Source organism: Hirundo rustica, chromosome 21, assembly GCF_015227805.2.
Source record: "Hirundo rustica isolate bHirRus1 chromosome 21, bHirRus1.pri.v3, whole genome shotgun sequence".
In the NCBI taxonomy this organism is placed as follows: domain Eukaryota; kingdom Metazoa; phylum Chordata; class Aves; order Passeriformes; family Hirundinidae; genus Hirundo; species Hirundo rustica.
Genome location: NC_053470.1, coordinates 9,293,126 through 9,312,585, shown reverse-complemented (window position 1 = coordinate 9,312,585; position 19,460 = coordinate 9,293,126). Strand labels below are relative to the sequence as shown.

General features: G+C 41.5%; 1 protein-coding gene across 6 annotated transcripts in view; it reads left to right on the top strand.

Annotated features, from left to right (window-relative positions):
* The window catches only part of GRIA3 (glutamate ionotropic receptor AMPA type subunit 3), a 127,495-nt gene that overhangs the window by 54,739 nt on the left and 53,296 nt on the right, over positions 1-19,460 (top strand). For all 6 annotated transcript variants that reach the window (XR_005703834.2, XM_040084233.2, XM_040084234.2 and 3 more), the window contains exons 5-6: positions 14,791-14,844; positions 16,287-16,448. Coding sequence is in view for 5 of the 6 variants with exons in the window: in XM_040084233.2 (XP_039940167.1) it covers positions 14,791-14,844; positions 16,287-16,448 (216 nt within the window). In the remaining variant the exon portion in view is untranslated. The remainder of the gene's footprint in view (positions 1-14,790; positions 14,845-16,286; positions 16,449-19,460) is intronic.

Here is a 19,460-nt window from a genome sequence, read left to right as displayed (position 1 = left end):
TCTTCTGTCAACAATTTCCAGAGGTTTTTTAATTGGATACTGAAAAGCAGTGACTTAAATTTCTGCAGGGAAAGTCAGTAATAGTGGGTGGACCCTAGGTTGATAGCTGAACAATTATTGTTTGTAGGCTTTTCCTTCCATCTCCTCTGCTTACCCTGTTATCTTCTCATAAAGTAGTTAAAAGTTTTCACAGAAATGTGTCCTAGTGAAATCCATCCATTCAGTTTGCTCAAGGCAATGGAAAGTTGTCTTTTCTTTTTTTAGCCAACTGTGTTTGCTGATAGCATATTATTGAGGGGAGAGATAAGTCTGGATTTGCATATTTCAAATCTAGCGTATTATTGCAGTTTAAAAGTCAGTTCAGTGCTATGTGTGGAGTCTAGGAAGGCTGCTCAGCTGAGAAGAAACAACTGAGCCCATTACTACTCGCTGAGGCACTTTGCAGATGGGTTTGTTTTTCCCAGTGAGAGCAAAAGGAAGCCAAGACACTCTACCTGTCTGAACTGCTGTGTCAGAGCACTGATGGACAAACTGTGTCTCACAGAGGGCTGTTACAGGCTGCCTCAACCCACCTGCCTCTCCATCCCTCTCCCTTTTTTGGCCTCCCAGAAGCAGAACTCCAAAGGTCAACTCTGCCATCAGCTTCTGGGAGTGATGCCTCCCTCCAGAGAGGAGGTTTATGTGGTTACTGTGTGGCACCTGCTATTTCATTCTCTGAGTCAGCAGCAGCATTTGCCAGTGACCCTGGATTTCAGAGGCTTAAATAGAACTTATTCAGGAAGAGAAGTCATAGCAGAAATAAACAGACTGTAAAGCACTAAACAGTCTACACACGCACTGAGTTTGCTATCAGACTTTTGGGCTGCTGGCCAGCCCATTCAGCAAGCTTGTCAGTGCTCTGCTCCAGGAGCCATGTATCATGGCTTTGTGTTAGTGCTTGCATTCAGCAAGTGACCTCTTTTCCTGTAATCAGGCTTGTCAATGTGTGCACTTCTTATCCTTTGATCCTTTTTTCAACCCGGGGTATACATCTCTTCCAAAAATTCAGTCTCATCCAAAGAGACACGTCTGGGGATTTTCTTCTGAAACTTCCGGTCATTCTGGAATATTCTGTACCTTCCTCCAGCAATGTACAGACATGTGAGTCAATGACCTTAAGTATTCCATATGCCTTTAGCATATGGCACGTGTGAATGTCCCTACATTTCCAAGGCCTGTAACCTGTCATATGAAGTATTTCTCTTCTTAGGGCCGTCTGGTACCTGATCTTCCCAACTGTAAATATAAGGTCAGGGAAAGAGGCACCCCAGCTCCTACTGTGCATGAGTAAACCTGTTTTGTGCCAAATTTCGTACTGCAGATTGATCTGTTTTCATTCCCCATTCAGAAGATTTTGTGATGGGCTTTATATTTTGTCCTGGAGGTGGATACCCTGCTCAAACCTTTTCAGCTGTAGAATAGAGGGAAGCAGAGAAATGAGTAGTTATTCTGTAAGTTGCAATCTGTTTTTTCACTTGCCCTATAGTTCTATAACCAGTGAGCATCTGGATCTGTATCCCCCTTGCACAACAAAACTGTATCCAATTCAATCATCTACTGGCCTCTCAGGCATACAGATAGCAGCACTTATGTCATGCAAAATTCATAAGCTCCCCACACGTCTTGTCCCTTGATGCTAAAATATTCTGTATTTCTTCACAGATAGATATAAATTTTTCTTCTCATAAACAGAAGAGCATTTTCTTCTGAAGCTAACAGTAAGCCTTAGCCTGTTCAACCATGTATTTAGAGACATGGTTTTGAGTTAAGAAATACGTTTTTCTTATTCCCAGGATAATAAGCTGTATTTCTGACTAAGTGGCTTTATGTCCACTTAAAAGAAAATCTCCTGAGGGCAAACGAGGAGGAAGAAACTCCATTCAGGATCAAAATGGTGAAACTTTACAAAAGACCTGTTTATTCCAGAGACTGCGTGCTTTTATCAAAAGGATGCCGTCTCCAAACTTAGTCATGAGGGTTAGGCTCCAAGGCAGTGTCTGTATTAAGTGAAGGTACCTCACAAAGCAAAAGCAGTATTACAACAGAGAATGCAGTCCCCAAAGTTTTACAATGACAGCCAGACTGCCAAAGACAACTTAAAGTGAAGCATTTGTAGGATTAAGAAGGGTAATCTGATTGACTGAACTCTGTCCTGTGCACACACTGGCTGTGATGACCTTCGAGTGTGAAATTCTGAGATTAGGATGGAGGTGTGCAGGTTTTCAGTGCAGCCCCAGCTGCAGCCCTCTGCAGAGCTGCTCAGATCTCAGAGGAGAGAGCTCACTGCACAACAGCTTTCACACTTAAGGTGTCGTAAGAATAAACACAGACCTGCAGCGTTGGATTGATGAACAGTCATTAAAAATAACAACAGGGAAAAATGTAATTGAAAAGCTTCAGGACCACTGTTATATAAACTTCCTGGCTTATGTGTTCCATTATAGACAGATGGTCTGGTGGAGGTTTGCCTGTGTTCTCCATAGCAATTTAAAATACAATCACCTACAAATACAGAGGGACACTTGGAGCAGAGCTGTGAGTAGCTTCTGCTTTGATTTTGAAGGCCAGCAGTGCCGTGTCCTCCAAAGGCACTGCCCTGCTCGGAGCAGCCTCCAGAGCACTGTGCCCTTCGCTGCTGCAGGGCTTAGGTCCACATCCATGTCACAGGCTGATTTTATCCTCTGTCTGGAGCTGTGGGGTTCAGCTGGGGCTCCAAGAGAGTATCTGCTTTGTAGACTGTTGTGTAACACCGCTCTAAAACTGGTACATTTTTACTGGTTCATTTTTACATTTCCGATGGACTAGAAACTTAAAATTTAGGACATTTCTTCATTAGATACTCAGGAGTATTGTTGAAACCAGGATGTAAAGCAGAATAAAAGGTCACTTCTTTCCCTTCACACCCGGGGAGTTTCAGCAGCTCCCAAGTCCGTGGACATATGGGGAGGAAAGGGGACTTCTTAGGTCAGGCACCCTCAGGACATAGCCAGCAGAAGAGTAGGAATGGGCATAAGTCAAAAGTGACAGCTGTATCTGCCTTAAAGGGCCTGCTCCTGTCATCTGTGAAACTCATAAAGGACAGATGAATTGCCAAAGCAGAGAGGGTAACATCTTGGGTTAATTGCCCCACATACAGCACATTTCACACATACCTGAGGAAAGAATTTCTAGCTTGTAAAAAGGAATGTCTCTCCAAAGTCATCCTCCAGATTTCATAGAACAAGCCAAGTTCCAAGTGACAGGAATTTATCAGAGCATTATTAGTCATCCTGCAGAATGATTGAAGTAACGGCACACAAAGCTTAAAAGTGTTCAAAAGGCATTAAAGCACAGTTTTAAATGTGTCTGATCAGTAGTAATAATAATTAATACTAGAAGCATCTCACTGTAAATGTGGAAGCTGCTGTATGTAGAAGATTGCTGCCAAGCAACTTGTTTCTTATGCCAGGGGCATATGAACCTGAGTGTCACCGTGAAACACAAAGAAATCACACGCAGACAGGAGATTTCTGCAGAGGTTCTTCTGATCTAGCTTCCAGCTGAAAGGGCGGAGAGAAGAGACCCCTTTGTTTATTCTTTTACTTTTTATACATTTGTGGGTCTAGCAGAAGATTGGCTTTTTGGGGTTTCCACCCCTCAGCCTCAGTGGCCAGACGAATTGTCAGTTACAATTGTTTTCAGGTTAGAAATATGCAAACAAAAGACAGAATGAAAAACAAAGGATTTGTTTATATTACTTCTGTGGGAAACGTAGAAAAACTGTTCTAATATTCTACAGTAACTAAAAGATCTGACTCCATTTATGAAAGTCAAAAGGCTAATAAAGAAACTCAGAAAAACCAGGGTAACATCTGAGGTCACCATTAGAGTTTTTATTTTTCTATGATTGTAGCAGTTACTCATTTTATGTTTTATGATAATTTATGGGATATAAATGCACACACCAATGCACACACATGCATCTGGTTTTAATACTTCGCATATTTTCACCACAATATTTGTAGTATGCAGTTATACTGTAACAGTCATATTTATATGGCAACGTCTGCATTGCCATTAAATGTACAGAGAACCAAAATCTTTGCTTAGTTATGCTGTTGCAGGTAGAGTCAGCCATTATCCTGGAAATGATAGTTATGTCTCTATCATTGTGCTCATACGGAGATTGTATTTGCTTTGAACTTCAGTTAACAGGTAGCTGTAAAAGCTCAATTTGCTGCACAGTTCACCTTTCTATGCAGCTCTTTAGTGCACAGAAATGGTGCATGCGTTTGCCCTGAGCCCTCTGAGAGTCCCAGTCACTGTTCAGCTTGTGCCCACGCTGCCTGAGCTGCTCACGTTGTTACCCTTGTGGCCAAGTCACAGGTGCAGAGGTCCTGAGGGCCACTGGCCCTCACCTTTCCCTGTTGCATTTGGTGAGCTTTGGGAGCAGATGTACTCATGGGTGCTCCTTGGGCCATACCTGGGCTGGAGGAGAGGATTTGGTCTTTCATTAGCTCTACAAGTATTTTTCAAAAACAATATTCGCAAAAAGTGCTTTAAAGACCCAGAGTATTTGAGGGAAAGGGAGAACTGGCTATAATTTGTTCAACATGTGATCCCCTGAGTTTTTGTTCTCCCCTATTTGTCTTTCTCTCCATCTCTAATGGCTTTGGGGATCGTTGTCACCTCTTCTGAGCTCCTGACGGGTTTTGAAACCCCTCACTCTCTCATCTCTTCCTAGTTTTAAAAATCAGTTTGTGTATAAGTTGCTTTGTTTCAGTCCTGGCATTTAAATGTGGTTCTTTCTTCTTATACGTAAAGGATAAGCCCTTTCATCTTAGCAGACATTACCTTAATTTCTGCATCTGTCTCTCAAATAGTTTAATGCTTGAAACTCTGCTTCTAACTAAAGCCTTTCCTTAATTAGTTTCCAAGGCAACCAACCATCTTGGCGACAATTCAGATGAACCAACTGCAGGGAGAGGAAGGAAACACACTATCAAAATGAATAGTAATAGCACGGCACCACTGTGCAAACAGGCGTTGTACATCACCAGAGACAGCACGATAGCTCTGGTGTCTCATCAGTTCATTTCCAAGGGAAGAAGTCCCAACTCAGTAAAAGAAAAGCTGCACAAGAGTGCATGTCTTTTTTTTCACAGCTCACTAAGCTGGGATTAATGGCTTCAGTGTGATATGAATCACGTATCCAGGGGAGGAGGAGAACCACGGGGGTTTACAGGGCCCCTCGTGGACCAAGGTGTTCCCAAGTGCATCTCCTAGAGCACAGTTACACTGCAGTTCAGACAGCGAGATCTGCAGAATGGGGCCACCCCCGTGGGCTTTTTGAGCCCAGCTGCTGGTGGTGCAGCCTGGAACACCCTGAGAGTTCACAGCTGCAGTCCTGTGGGGACATGTCCCCAAGCATGAGGTGCAGGGGTGTGATCAGAGCTGGGCTGTGATTGCCCCAGGCTCCAGGGGGTCTTGGATCAGGCACTGTGGAGGTCCCGTCCCATCCCATTCCATCCCGTCCCGTCCCATCCCATCCCGTCCCAGTCCATCTCTCAGTGCTGTCATTGTACATTCAGATGGGATTCCTGGCTCTGATCCCCCACTCTTACCTGTACAATTCCACCTGCCTCTGGGGAGCAGATTTAAGACAGCAGGCACAGCCTGGACTAAATTTATAGAGAATCAGGCCCTATCAATCAACTCAAATGCAAACTTACCCTGCAGTATCCAACCAGTGAGCTGGAAAGCAGCATCATAATTTTAGAGAAAACTTATGTTCCCTGGCTTAAAAAAAAAGCCCATGTTACTAAATTAAATTTGTTCATGTCACACCATAGGCATGCATGTGGAGGTATAATGCTGTATGTATTACTGGAAGCTCTTTTCTTCCAAAATGTGTAATAAATAAAATTATCAACAATGTACATAAACCCTTAAAAGATACCCTAAGTATCTTCTATCCTGGGAAAATGCATGTAAAGAATCAGAAAAGAAAAATATTGCTGTATCTCTATTACCTCATATGAGTAAAACTGTCACCTCTGCTGCATAAACTAAATCTAGTGAAAATAAATTAACTCTTCATAATCTTTTTCAGTTTGTGGTTTATGTACCAAATTATTTGGGAATATTGCGGAGTGCTGCTTATAGTGAAGCAGAATAAACCTTTCAGACTCTTTGAAAGCATTGAAAAAAGCAAATTGAGTGCAATTCCAGTCACAGTAAAATGCTATCTATAATTTAAAAATATATAAGGAAAGGTAACCTTGTCTTTCCTAGAGGATATTGCACTGACTTTTTTTTCTTAGTTTTCTAGGGCATTTGAAAAGGAAAGGAAGTGCTTAAAAAGAAAAAAAATGGCAACTATTCAGTATTTTGGGTCCGCTTGAAGGCAGTGCTCTGCTGTACAAAACCCTTCCAAAAAATTCTCATGTGAACACTGGGACTGAATTACTGCGACACTTCTGGGTTATATCCAAATAATAGTTTGAAGTGATCCTGACATGCAGTAATAGTTTATATAAGCAGAATTCTTTTTCCAAGTCTCTTGTCCAGCTCCAGGGAATAACACTGGGATTTTACTCTGGCATGCTGAAGTATGGAGAAAATGGGAAATTTGTGTGTTGTCAAGTGACAGCTGTGTGACTCAGTTTACTTAATTTCTTCCTTTCTTCCCCCAGTGGATGTTGATCCTTTTATATTTTGAGCAGCTAAGACTAAAGAAGTTTTGTATGCGTTGTGGGATATGAAAAGAAGAAATGAGCATTGTTCATGGGTGTCTGTGATTGCAAGGGTGTGGATGTAGAGTTTCATGGAATTGAAAGCCAAAAGGGACAGTTGGGGATCTCCTGTGTCACAGGGTTTGGGCACATGATCACTAAAGAGCTGCCTGGTGGTGATGTGGAGACCCCAGCAAACTGTGTGACAGTGCTGGAGCACTTCTGCCTTCTGCAGAAGGTTTGGATGGCTAAGAATAAATGTATGTTACTATTCTTAGCAATCTGGGTGAAAGTGACTTGAGGTGGTATGAACTTGAGGGGAGCAGGCTGAGCTAGAAGTCAGCTTTGACGGTGGTGGCTTTGATGTGGCTGATCTGGACTTTAGGTGTCCAGGAGCTGCTGAGGAGCAAGGAGGGAGTAAGGACAGAGAGGGTGTGGGAGGCTGGAAATGAGGGTGGTGTTGTGGTGGGACCATGCTACACAGGATTGGAGCTGCTTGCACTGCAGGTTGAAGGAAAAATAACTACGAATGCTGCTGGGAAAGCAGCTTTTCTGTGACTGCTTTGAGATCCAAAGCCTCTGTGGGAAATTTCAGGAGAACTTAGGATTTTACGGAGGCTTGAAAAAGTACTGGAACTTCCTTGGATGTTAAATCATCTTTCATTATCATTTCTCGAGGGATGATATTTCTCAAAAAATATACTAGACCTTATAGACAATTTCAATATTATCTCCTTAAAATTACCTATGTGTGAAAACCACTGCTGCGGAGTAACATATGTAATAAGTCATTTGCAGCTGCAAAAACTCCTTCAGAACACAACTGGATTTTTAGATCATTACCCTTACTTAAGAATCTAAAGAATTCACTAAGTAAAAATTCCTATGACACATCTCTTCAAGGAAGCTCTCTGGGTACAAGTATCTTTTCTTGAAGGTATCTTGGCAAAATAAGGGGGAAAGGTCTCAGCAATTTTGAGTATCCTTTTAATATGGCACAAAGAATTTTTGTTGTGGTTGTAACAGCCCCTTGTATCTGATCTTGTTTTTAGTGAACTAGCTTCAAGTGATGAAAGGTAGTTTTAGTTTTGATTATTTTTGACATGAAGGTCTTCTATTGAAGGATGTGAGTTGTGAAGAGAGATGCAGTCCTGAGACATATAGCACTCATTTTGTCTGTCTGAATAAAGGAGAAATTTTGATAGAAAGTTTATTTAATGAATTTTATTCTGCTTAAAGAGTAAATAATTTTGATTATGGATGGCAGTTACCAGAGATCATCAGACTTCATCTCTGCTTGCTGATCTGATGTTTTGCAGTCAAATATGTCCATTAAGAGTAATTGTGCCAACAGATTAGTTAACCTGACGATGTTGCTAAGTCATATGAAGGAAAATGAGTTTTAGAAAATTTTTTCAGGGCACAGAAAATTTTGTCAGCGCAGTGAAAGAAATTAGGAGGAAGTATCATACCCTCAGAACCAATGTTGCTGTTTGTACTTTTTTTCTGAAATAATTTCTGATTTAACCTTTTATGCATAAATTAAATGTGTATTCCACTACACAGTCTTCCATCAGCAAATGTCAGATTAGTTATGGGAAAAGAAGTTTTAGCCATATGGAGGGAGAACGCAGCACAACACAGCTTTCAGATGTTGCATTTAATTACCCTCCAAGGACTGACATGTACAACAATCATCTATCTGGAGAGGGCTTAAAAGCAGAATTTCACTCTTGATGTGACTGTCATGAAGGAGAGAGGCAAGGGACAGAAGGACACAGGAAGGGGGCCAGAGGGGGAAAACCTAATGAAGTGCTTCAGAGGCACTAATTCCCTGCTTTCCCCAAGCACATTTTTGTCCTCTTCTTCTAGGAGATTCCGCTTCTCTAGGAGAGAATCTCCCGTGAGAGGTTCATTGCAGAACAGCCAAAAGCTGTTTGAAGAATGTTTTATATGCCCAAACAAATGATCTTGATATTGTGCTGTAGAGAAAAGTGAGGATTTGGTTATAAAGTGTAGTCACAAATGTATAAGGTGGCAGAAAGTAGCATGGAATTAAAATTTTTAGGTCTATAAACTGCGCAAAAATGCATCAGTCATGACTGTGTGTGGATTTGTGACATTCTGTAAAGGGCATGAGACTCTGAAATGGTGGATGAATTAATCTCAAACATATATTCAGTTATTTTTATCTGCAACAACTAATATGTGTGTGTAATTTTCATCTTAATTTTTAACACATTCTTCATTTAATATTTAACTCAAGTTTAATATAGTACTCATTCTTCATATAAATGGAATCATTGTTTACTGCATATTTTACAGCATCACTATCCCGGGTGGCCAGATTCCTGTCCTGTTAATACCAAGTGAAAAGATAAATCACCTTCCCTGGGTTTGCTCTACAGTTACAGTCACTAGGTTTTGACCCTTTGTGTGAGGGAAGCAGCTCCTGCAGAATGTGGAAATGGTTTTGTCTCTGCAGAATTAAAGTCACGACAGCCGTCACTCATTTGGCAGTGACAGACCACCAGTAGCTGGGATGTATTTTTTGTCACCAGGAGATTATGGTTCCTGGGCAACCTCATATATTGGCACTGGTGGTGTCGGTGTGATACAAAGAGACAAAATTGTGGCACCAAAAAAGCCCTTTTTTTTTAAATTTACTGAGAGAAGAATGAACCTTCTCTATTGTTTATAATCCTCAAAGGGAATTTGGTCTTCCTTCAGAGGCTTGTGTGTAAATTGGAAAACAGGCGAGTGGCTCTGCAAGCTTACAGTAAAATTGAGCTACTGAGGTTACAAGGGATCTTATTTTTACTGTGATATCTGGTTAGATGAGGAAAGTCCTGTTCCCACAGGAGGCTTTATTTTCTGTTCTGTGCCTGTTTTTCCTACTCCCGTCTGGCAAATTTATGTGACGAGGGGTGACCTGTGCAAAGACAGTGAGGAGTGATTCTGTCCTGGTGTCCACTGCTCACGTGGTAATGCTCTGGGAGGTGGCTGCAGTGCTGCACAGAGCTGCAGTGCCCTGGCTGCAGAGCTCACAGGCAGCTCCCCCACTGCAGGAAGGGTCTGCAGGGGTGGGCAGGAGACTCTGGAAATTCGTGAATTCTTCCTTTTCCTGAGGGGGAGGAACACAGCAGAGCTCCGTACTTGCAGATGGCACTCAAGAGAGGTTAAACATCTTGCTGACGTACTGACAACTTTTTGGCCTTCAGTTGCTGTTAAACTCATCAGGTGGTCACCCTGATACTCTGTTCCTCTCCTTTCTTTATTTAGTCCTGCAGACAAATTAGCCAGTACCACTGGTACCAGCGCAGCTTGTCATTCAGTCCAATATAGGCAGGAGCTGCTCAGATCTGAGATGAGCTTCAAGTCACTCCATCCTCAGACAGGAATGCTTTCAGTAGGGGTAGGAGCTAGAAAACACCTGACCTGCTGCCTAGGTGAGAAGACAGTGTGCTCCACAACGATTTAGGCTTGCCAGACAGTTGTTGCTATGCTTGTATCCCTCTGTTCCCACAAAGTGCAATCAACACTGACAGCTCATCCTGTTGATGCTGCTAACATTTTTTTTTTATCCCTGAGTCCATTGATCAGCTTTGCTTGTTTGCTGTGGGAAAGGAAGAATTGTGCGATCACTTCTGACATTTGCTCACTACTTTGAAGGCAAAGGTGTCATAATTGTATTTCTATAGCAAGGTGTAAAGGCACATTACTGTCTAACTAGAGGTAGCTAATTCTCCTGCCCTCAGAAATGTGCATGTGTACTTGAAAAACAGTAGATTCCTTTTTAGGTGTGGGCTTTTTGCAACAATGGAACACTAATTAATGCACAAATAACCTTAGCAAAGAAAACAAAATACTTTTTAAACTCGGATCTTACAGGAAATCTCATTTTTCTTATTACTGTCTTACTAAACCTAGGAAAGAAGAGCTCTAGACTTAACACTGCCTCACTGTTCCCAGATATGGTCAGAATGGAAAGACACATTACAGCAGGTCAGGTCTCCGCCTGTCATTCAATTCAAAGTGGCACGTTTCTGCCACTTGTCAGGTATGAAAAGCACAGTAAAAATTTTCAGACCTTCTTTGTGGCAATACTGCCTGTCAGCAGCAGTATTTTATGTTATGGAAAGATCTAATAGGCTCATAAAATATTGTAGTTTTGAGCTGTAGATGAGGTAGTCTGTATTTTTGTGATCTAGTTTTTTTCTTTCTTTTCTCATTTGTAAACAAAAGATGATAAATCCTTTAGTCTGACATCCAGATTAAACTGACCAGTTGGCAGTGGATTCAAGTGTAGAGAAGATGTGCTCCTAACAGGTATTAATTGGACATGGTAGTTTTCCTTTCACTGCTGCCAGTCAGGATAGCCCCTTCTCTCAGTACAAGTGCAAGCATATCCTCTTAGCTTCTATTTTTCAATGACTTTTTAAAATTAAAGCCTGCAGAGGCAGGAAGGTGGATTTAAAAATGACTGAACTTCTGGGCTTAGAGGGTTGTGATCAGCAGTTACTCTTTGGGGTACCCTGAGGGTACTGGGGCTAATCCTGTTTAACCTCTGAGTGATCTGAAGGTTGTGGGATGGGCTGCAGCCTCAGCAAGTTTGCTGATACCAAATTTAGAGAAGTGATACACCGAGTAGTTGTGCTACAAGACTTTGACAGGCTGCTGAAGTGAGCAGGGTGGAGCCCCATGAGGTTGAACAAAGGGAAGTGCAGAGTTCTGCCCCTGGAGAAGAACAACCCTGTGCACCAGTACAGACTGGGCAGAGGCTTCCTGGCTGGTAAGCAGCTCTGCAGAGAAGGACCTTGGGGTCCTGGCAGCCAAGCTGACCCCAAGCCAGCACTGTACTGCCACAGGAAAGAAGGGCAGCAGCATCCTGGACTGCGCTGGATCAGCATGGTCAGCAGGTCGCTAGAGGTGACCCTTCCTTTTCACTCTGCAGTGGTGAGGCTGCATCTGAAATGCTGTGTACAACTCTGAGCTCACCACTGTAGGACTGTCCTCGTGAGAGAATTGTCATTATTGTTCTAGAAATACCAAAGTGGTTCATACTAACTTAATATTTGCCAGTTAGTATCTTTAGTGCTATCTTCCGGAACTTTAAGAAAAATCTAAATACTAAGGCAAAAATTTGTATTTGGCTGTTTATTATAATGATGACTGACACAGTCGAAACCAAATTGTCTTTATGCTTTATACATTCAAGAAATAACTCCCCTAGGCAAAAGGAAAAGTAAAATTGCCAATGCTGACTTAATTTCTCAATCTCGCATATAGGTCTGTTCTTCAAGTAAGCCTGGTGCTGACCAGCAGATTTTACTTCTTTTTTGAAAGCAGATAAATTTTAGTTATGTTCCCTCCAGATGTTCTCTTAATTAATTGGAAATATCCAACGAGTTAATTAAAAATGCAAACTTTATTTGATTCTGTATCAAACCTTACATTATGATCTTTTCATGTACAAAGCAAGAATTATGTGGGATCAGAAATCTGAATTATTCATGATGGTTTCCAGCCATTTTTTTCTCTTCCCCTTTGTTCAGTGTAAAATCTTATAAGCTTTTCTTTCAGTCAAGGTGAAAGCAATATTAAGTCTTGGAAGTCAAACTTACGAGAGACATGTAGCTCTGGGAAATCCATGCCCTGTAATCCTGGCTTTCTATTCACCACCACTATTCAATATTCCACTTTCTGTATAAGCTTCACAATATATCAGCAGTTGATGAGATTTATTTGTTATACTCCTGTTATACTGTTATGTTCCTGTTTTCCTTCTTCATAAAAAAGCTTTATCCATCACTTTGCTCCCCTGGGAGTAACACATGTCTGTGATTGTTTCTGCTGGGCTCGCTAATCCAGCAGCTCCCTTCAGCATGCTGGACAGTTGGTACAGGGTGGAGAGTGAGGGAGGAGGAGAGTTGTACTTGTTAAGATTTAGGACAGCTGTGTAGTGTGTAGTGAATTTTAAACACATTGTTAAGATGCAGTTCAATAGTTATGAGCCGATGTGGTTGATTGTGTGAATAGAAATTCTGTCAGGGCACTCCTGAAAGATGCTTTATGAATTAAAGCTTGACTGTAGTATGTTGCAGCTCTCAGAGGTTTCATAAACTGAGCCATTTTGATGACATGACAACATATGAGACAAAAGTTGAGTCTGATCTATGCTAATGAGTCCTAACATTTCCTGTTTGCAGTATTGCTCCTGATGCCTGTAGCACTTCCATGTATGATTTTCTTACAGCCTCTGATGTCATCTGTGGTGATATTTTTCTCTTAAATAAACACATTTCTGAATAGAAATGTAAAAGCTTTCTTATCTGTTGTAAAGGTTAAAACCACAAATGTTCTTAAATAAGTTTTTTATCTCTAACCTGCCTTTAAGGTGAAATGAAAACATACAGAGAATTCAGTATGCAAATAGCATGCACACCAGATGATCTGAAGGAAGCCTGCACATTTCCACAGAAAACAAATGTGAGTGTAGGAAAGCAGATGCTTTCTACCAACAGAGTGTACATACAGTTCTCAAGAGGACCTGAATAACAATTTATTTTCAGGCTGCTGGAAGTATGCAAATTCCTACAGAATTAAAGTGAATTTGAAAGAAATGGCATCTATTAAGGACAATACTACCCAAAGAGGCAATTGGGAAGTTAATAATTTAATCAACAACTTGAGCAGGCTCAGCAGTGTATCTAAAGTCAGTGACTCAAATGTTCATCTGATTTTAGCAAAGATGTAAGTGGTTATGCTGTCTTTTAAAGTGTGGCATTTGGAGTGTTTTTTGTGATCATGGAGTACATTTGTATGGTTATGTGTAGATTTTCAGAAGAGTCTCCATCAAAAAGCATCGTCTTTTTGCTTGAGCTGCTTGTGGGATATATACTACAATGATACTTGCGTGTATTGCCAGCGTTGTTTGCTGGTTTTAACCCAGCAAGCCTGGGTAGAATGGACTGTGTCCTGACAAGCATGCAATCACCACAATTATAAATTAAATTCTTGCTGGTGGGTGTTTTTCCTTTGGTGGCTGTGGGACTTGCATGGATGTTTCTGAGATCAGTCTGAAGGAAAGGTCTTGCAGGAGTGGCGTTGCTGGTGAGCCACTGCCGCCCGTGCAGGCATGGGGCTGTGTCTGCTTTCCTTCCTTGTGCAGGAGCACTCCTGGGATGGCAGAGTTCAGGCTGGCCAGGCGCTGCTGCCTGCTCTGGTCCCCATTACCCTCAGAGGATGCAGCTGCTGAGTTCATGCTGCTGCCCTTTTGTCTCTGAGCGATTCCATTTAACGACTGTTTGTACGGAGAGGCGCCCACGTGGGGTCAGCCAGGGCGGGAGATGTTGCTGGGTGCAATGTGCAACATAACATTTAGTAGCAATTTTGACAAAACATTGTAAGGTCAGATGCATCCATTTAGATGCACTGGAAATGACCAGTTTTCAGACCTTTTGAAACCTGTCAGAAGGCAATGAAGGTCATTGCTTATAACTTTGGGAATTTAACTTTAGCCATTCATGCATGAAAGGGTTCTTGTGGGGAACTCTCTGTCCATCTTGGAGCCTCCTCAGCCCTGCTGTGCTGGAACAGGTTAATAAACGCAGTGAGTGGCTGGGCTGGGTCCTGCACTTCTACACTCCACAAACAAGGAGTGAAGTAAACAGGAGTTTCCTTTGGGTAGATACAGTATAACCTCATTTCAGAGCAGAAATGCTTGGACTGATAACTAAAATTACCCTGGTCAGCAGGGGGGACGCTGTGAGCACGCTGTGAGAGTGAACTTGCCAGGTAAGGTCATCTTGCAGGCGGACGTTCTCAGTCTTGTGAGTTCCTCTTTGTCCTACTCTGCCCATGTGTTTGAAAAACACAAATACCTACGTCTTGCCTTTAAATGCCACAGATCTGGAATACTCGTGCTGCCCATGGATTGAGCATGGAAGATTAGCAAAATCTTCATTCTCTCTCTTTTCCACTAGTGAAGGGTCATCTTCTTACAGCCGAATAATATGCAATGTTTTTCTCCACACAGGTTGTAATCCTCGGCAAACATTCTAGAGGCTATCACTACATGTTGGCTAACCTGGTAAGAGCTTTTCTTCATGGAAACTATAGCTACATTTTAGAGGGTAAAATACTCTGTTCAGGTTGTGGAAACTTTAATCAGGAAGTGGAAATGCATGGATGGGTACTTGGATTTTGAGAAATTACTTCAGTAAATACTGTAACTGGTATGTCATCTTCACTCAGTTTATTTTGTTCAGAAAATGTCATGTCCTCTGCTAATTTTAAAGTAATAATTTAATTATATATTTTCCAGCAATTTCTATCTTCATAAATTAGATACTTGTGACGGTAATTTTCTGTATAACATATTTTGAATTTAAGCACTCCAGGAAAAATAATTGTAGCATATTTCTATATAAGTGGTAAAAAGCTGCAAATTACAACAATTCTATCAAGTAAACCACCAAGGATGTTTAGTTTTTCTTTTGTATTTCAGAGTGTAGGGTTTTGCCTGTGTATGTGCTGACCTACCAGGAAGAGGCTGTATATTTCTATCTGTATCAGAGCTTCTTCTGGAGAGTTGGCTTGACTTTCAGGGGTGTTTGTGATGCTTTTGAAACACCATCTACTTAAGTTCTTTATAAAAATCTTGTCTTGTAATTAAACCTGCAGGAAGGCTCATTTTTAGGTTCTGTGTCTACTGCGAGGAGAAAAACATGAGTTTTTCCAAAATTCTCACTTTCTAGTTGGCAATCCTAATTACTCAAAGATTCTCTGTATCCATGTTTTGGTGTGATTAAAGCAGAAAAGACAAAATTTTAAATATCCTCCTTTAATATAAGTAGTGTATGTCTTTAAGATGCATCATTTTGCATTTTAAGAAGCAGTCATGATCTTACTGATTAGCTTGTGCATAGAAATACAGAGGTTCTTATTCTGGGTTGCCTTTTAGTATGTGTAACCATTGACATTCAAATAAACATGACTGCAATCAAGTCATACTAATCAAAAAGACTCCAATTTACTGCCTCAGGTATAAATAACAACAGAGTGGGAGAGAATTGTCCCATTCTTCTTGCACGTGACACGCTGAGTGATCTGTGATGGAGAACTGCCTGGCAAGAGATTGAGTAGTTTTCTTTCCCAGCCCTGAACCTTTGTGTTCACTTTGTTGTACAAATGGGATTTTAGGTCCTTGGCCAGTTTACACCATGATCAGGACAAAAGAGGAAATGGTACCTCAGATTTCCCTGCTGTTTTCTTTCTGACCAGCAATTACCTACCACATTGCCACAACCCAAAAGGGAAGTTTCCTATTGCAAAAAACAAGAAAGTGTTTTAAATTCTACTCCATGCTACTATCAAATTCCCAATTGTGTTGGTAGTTGTAGAATATTTTCAGCTAACAGGAGGGGCATTACGTGGTGTCTTTTGTGCTGCACTTGTAGCTGGTAAAACTGAGCCAGAGGAAAGTGGCTTTGGATGACAGTGATTCTTTTTTTTCTACATGTGTCCTCCCAGGGTTTCACAGACATTGTTCTGGAGAGAGTTATGCATGGAGGTGCCAACATTACCGGATTCCAGATTGTTAATAATGAAAACCCAATGGTTCAACAGTTTCTGCAGCGCTGGATGAGGCTTGATGAAAGGGAATTCCCTGAGGCAAAAAATTCACCATTAAAGGTATTTTTTTTAACGTGTCAGTGATGGACATGCTACGCTTTTAACAATTCTTTGGGAGTTTTTAACTCCCACTGTGGTGGGAGGTCCTCAGCAAAGGCTTGGTCTTGCAAATCCTGTCACTGTGCAGTGGATATAAAAACTTCTAACCTCTGGAGTTAGTCTTGGGCTGGATATGGGAGCTAGTTAGGTTAGGTTTTAGATGCAAAATGTGGATTACTAGTCCATTTTAATGGTGATAGAGAATTTCACATGCAGAATGAACTAGCTCTGGACTCACTGAGGATTTACTGCTGGAAGTTACCCTCATAATCTAGCCCTCTGTTTTGCACCACTGTCCTTTACTTAAACAGTCTGGCTGTTATAACTGAGACCAAGAAAATTTTTCAACATCTTTTTGGATGTAAGTCCCAGATTTACCAAAACCATCACAGATTAGATGAAGCAAATGCCCCTGTTATTAGGAAACTTGCAACCTGTTACTGTCTCACACAGATATTTTTCTGCCTCAGTATCTCTGTTGTGGAGGGGGATGCTATTCACTGTCCGGTGAAGGAATGCATCAGGGAAACTCTGTCCAGGCACAGAAGTCATAAAATCTTCTAGGAACACAGCATATTAGTAATATCCCTATTATGTTCCTTCTTTCGCTTCTTCTTTTGGTGAGATCTGTTCTTTTTCTCTGCTATCCGTAGGTGAATGAAACCTGGCTATGGTAGTGTACAGACTGGTTTCTCAAGGCCACCAAACCTAAAACCCACTGCCCTGATGAGACAGTTCATGTCTTTAATGTTTGATTTGGAAAGGGCACATGCAAATTGATGGAACAGACTTGGAATTCAAAATTACTTTGATAAACTGGAGTAATGCCTCAGAATGAGTAAGACAAAATTCAGGAAAGCATTAAAATACTAGGTAGGAAGGAAAAATCCTGTCCAGTTCCATGCTCGGGGGCGCCAGGGTAGACAGGAGCACTGGGCTGGGCTGTGGACAGAAGAACAAGAGCCACTAATGAGGGTCTGCTCTTTCTGGCAGTGCCATTCATGAATAACTGGTACCATTTGGAGAGATACTGCTCCATCCCTGGAATCATGTCATTGCTGTGAGGGAGGAAAATTGTCTTAATCCCACACCATCCCACAGTCTTGCTGGCATTTCAGAGGAAGCAGAGGAAGGCAAACAGAGGCCCACAAAAACCAGATCAGTGCATTGTTGCCTGTGGATTAGGACTCAGTCCTGCTTTCTAAAGCTTTCTAGCAGTGATGCAGAGGTGAAGATAAGCATCATACTAATCTTAAAAGCTCTGAAATATACAAAGATATGAGATGATTTTATTCTACTTGAAAGCAATTTACCTTGAGGAAAAAATTATTCTCCCTCCTTAAAAAGAGTGTTAAGTGTATGGTAAAAACACAAAGATTATATTACCTTTCCACGAATGTGCAGGTCATTATAGGAGTGTGCACGGTATTTGTCAATCAGACAAAAAGAGTACTTAAAAATTGATGTACAATATTTTTGATTAGGAAATAAAACTGCCTAGATATTAAAGTCCTGATGTTTAATTTATACGGTATTTTATCAGCCTTTCCCTTCTTTCTCTCTTTTTTCTCTTTGCATGCTCATGCATTTATAAGTAGAATTCAAATAAAGTAGAAAATTAGATAGCTCTCTTGGCATGACTTGGAAGGGACTGCATTAAGGGTACTGACAATTGACACAGTCTCCTGAAAAAATATCAGTGTGTAAGTTTCATGTAGTGCTAGATTGGACAGCTATTACTAGACAGGAATAAATACCTTAAACTGCTGTCCAGTTCTGTATTGTTGTGTGCATGGTGACATACAACCTTTGTTGGCTTTCTGAAAGAGACATTGATTATTGCAGGGCATCACAGGGAGAGGTAAGGGGCAGGATCAGAAGAGTGCCTGTGTTGTGCAGGCAGAGCAGGAGCCACCACCCACTCCCAGTAAGTTTGTAAGCTGCTGTCATCTAAAGCTCAGTGAAATGTCTGCTCTGTAACCAGCGCTGCCTTTGTGCTCTGTTTTGTCAGACACAAGTCTCTTGATCTGCACGTGCAGACGTGCCTTGTTCTGTGCAGAGTCCTGTGGCGTGATACCAAACTGAAGAACTTGCAGTAAGATAATACTCAGTTTTAAGAAATGCAGAACCTCCAATTGTGCTATCCTGCCCTACAGGATAGAATTAATTTCTGAATATAATAAATCTTATCCACAAAGAGAGTAGCTGAACAAGCAGCTGGGGCTTGGATTTCTGCCTTTCTAACTGGCACGTGGGCAGCAGGTCTTGTGGCCTGAAGTCCAGCACGACGTTTTTTCAGGAGGCAGGATGGGACCACAGCCAGCAAAAAGAAGGGCAGGGGCACCTTCCATTCTTCATTTCTTCCTTCACTGTCTTACAAATGATGTGGAAGTATTGAGGATCACTTACAAGGGCCTTGAAATCTGCTCTTGCAGGCTGAGCATGTTCAACTGCTCCCAGTAGGTCCATGCTGAGAGCGTCTCCCCTACACAGACCCTGAAATTACAGTAGTGCTGTAATGCCAGTGGAACCCAGGGATGTTATACACAAAGCCCAGGCCACTCTAGGAGGGAAGAACTTTCAGACAACAGATGCATGTGGGAAAAATACAACAAAAAAAACTTCTTTGATGACATTTTCTAGGTAATAGTAAATTTATGGCCTTGGGGGATGTCACCAGATAACATGTAACGAGCAGTGAATGAAGTTGACAGCAACAGGAGCACATAAGTTAAGCTTTCTGGAAGTTTTCTTCCAGAGCTGCTGCGACACAGAGCTTACCACTCTCAACAGATCTGTCATGGAGTAAGGGAAAGTAGATGGGGAATTACAAGGTGATGTAATGCCTAAAGTGTGTTTTGTGATTACATGCTTGTATAGCTGTTTTCTAAGGAAAGTAATCTTATCTGTTCCTTGCCACAGATGCTACCTAATCAAGATTGTGATCCAAACAGAAATGATTCATGTTAACTT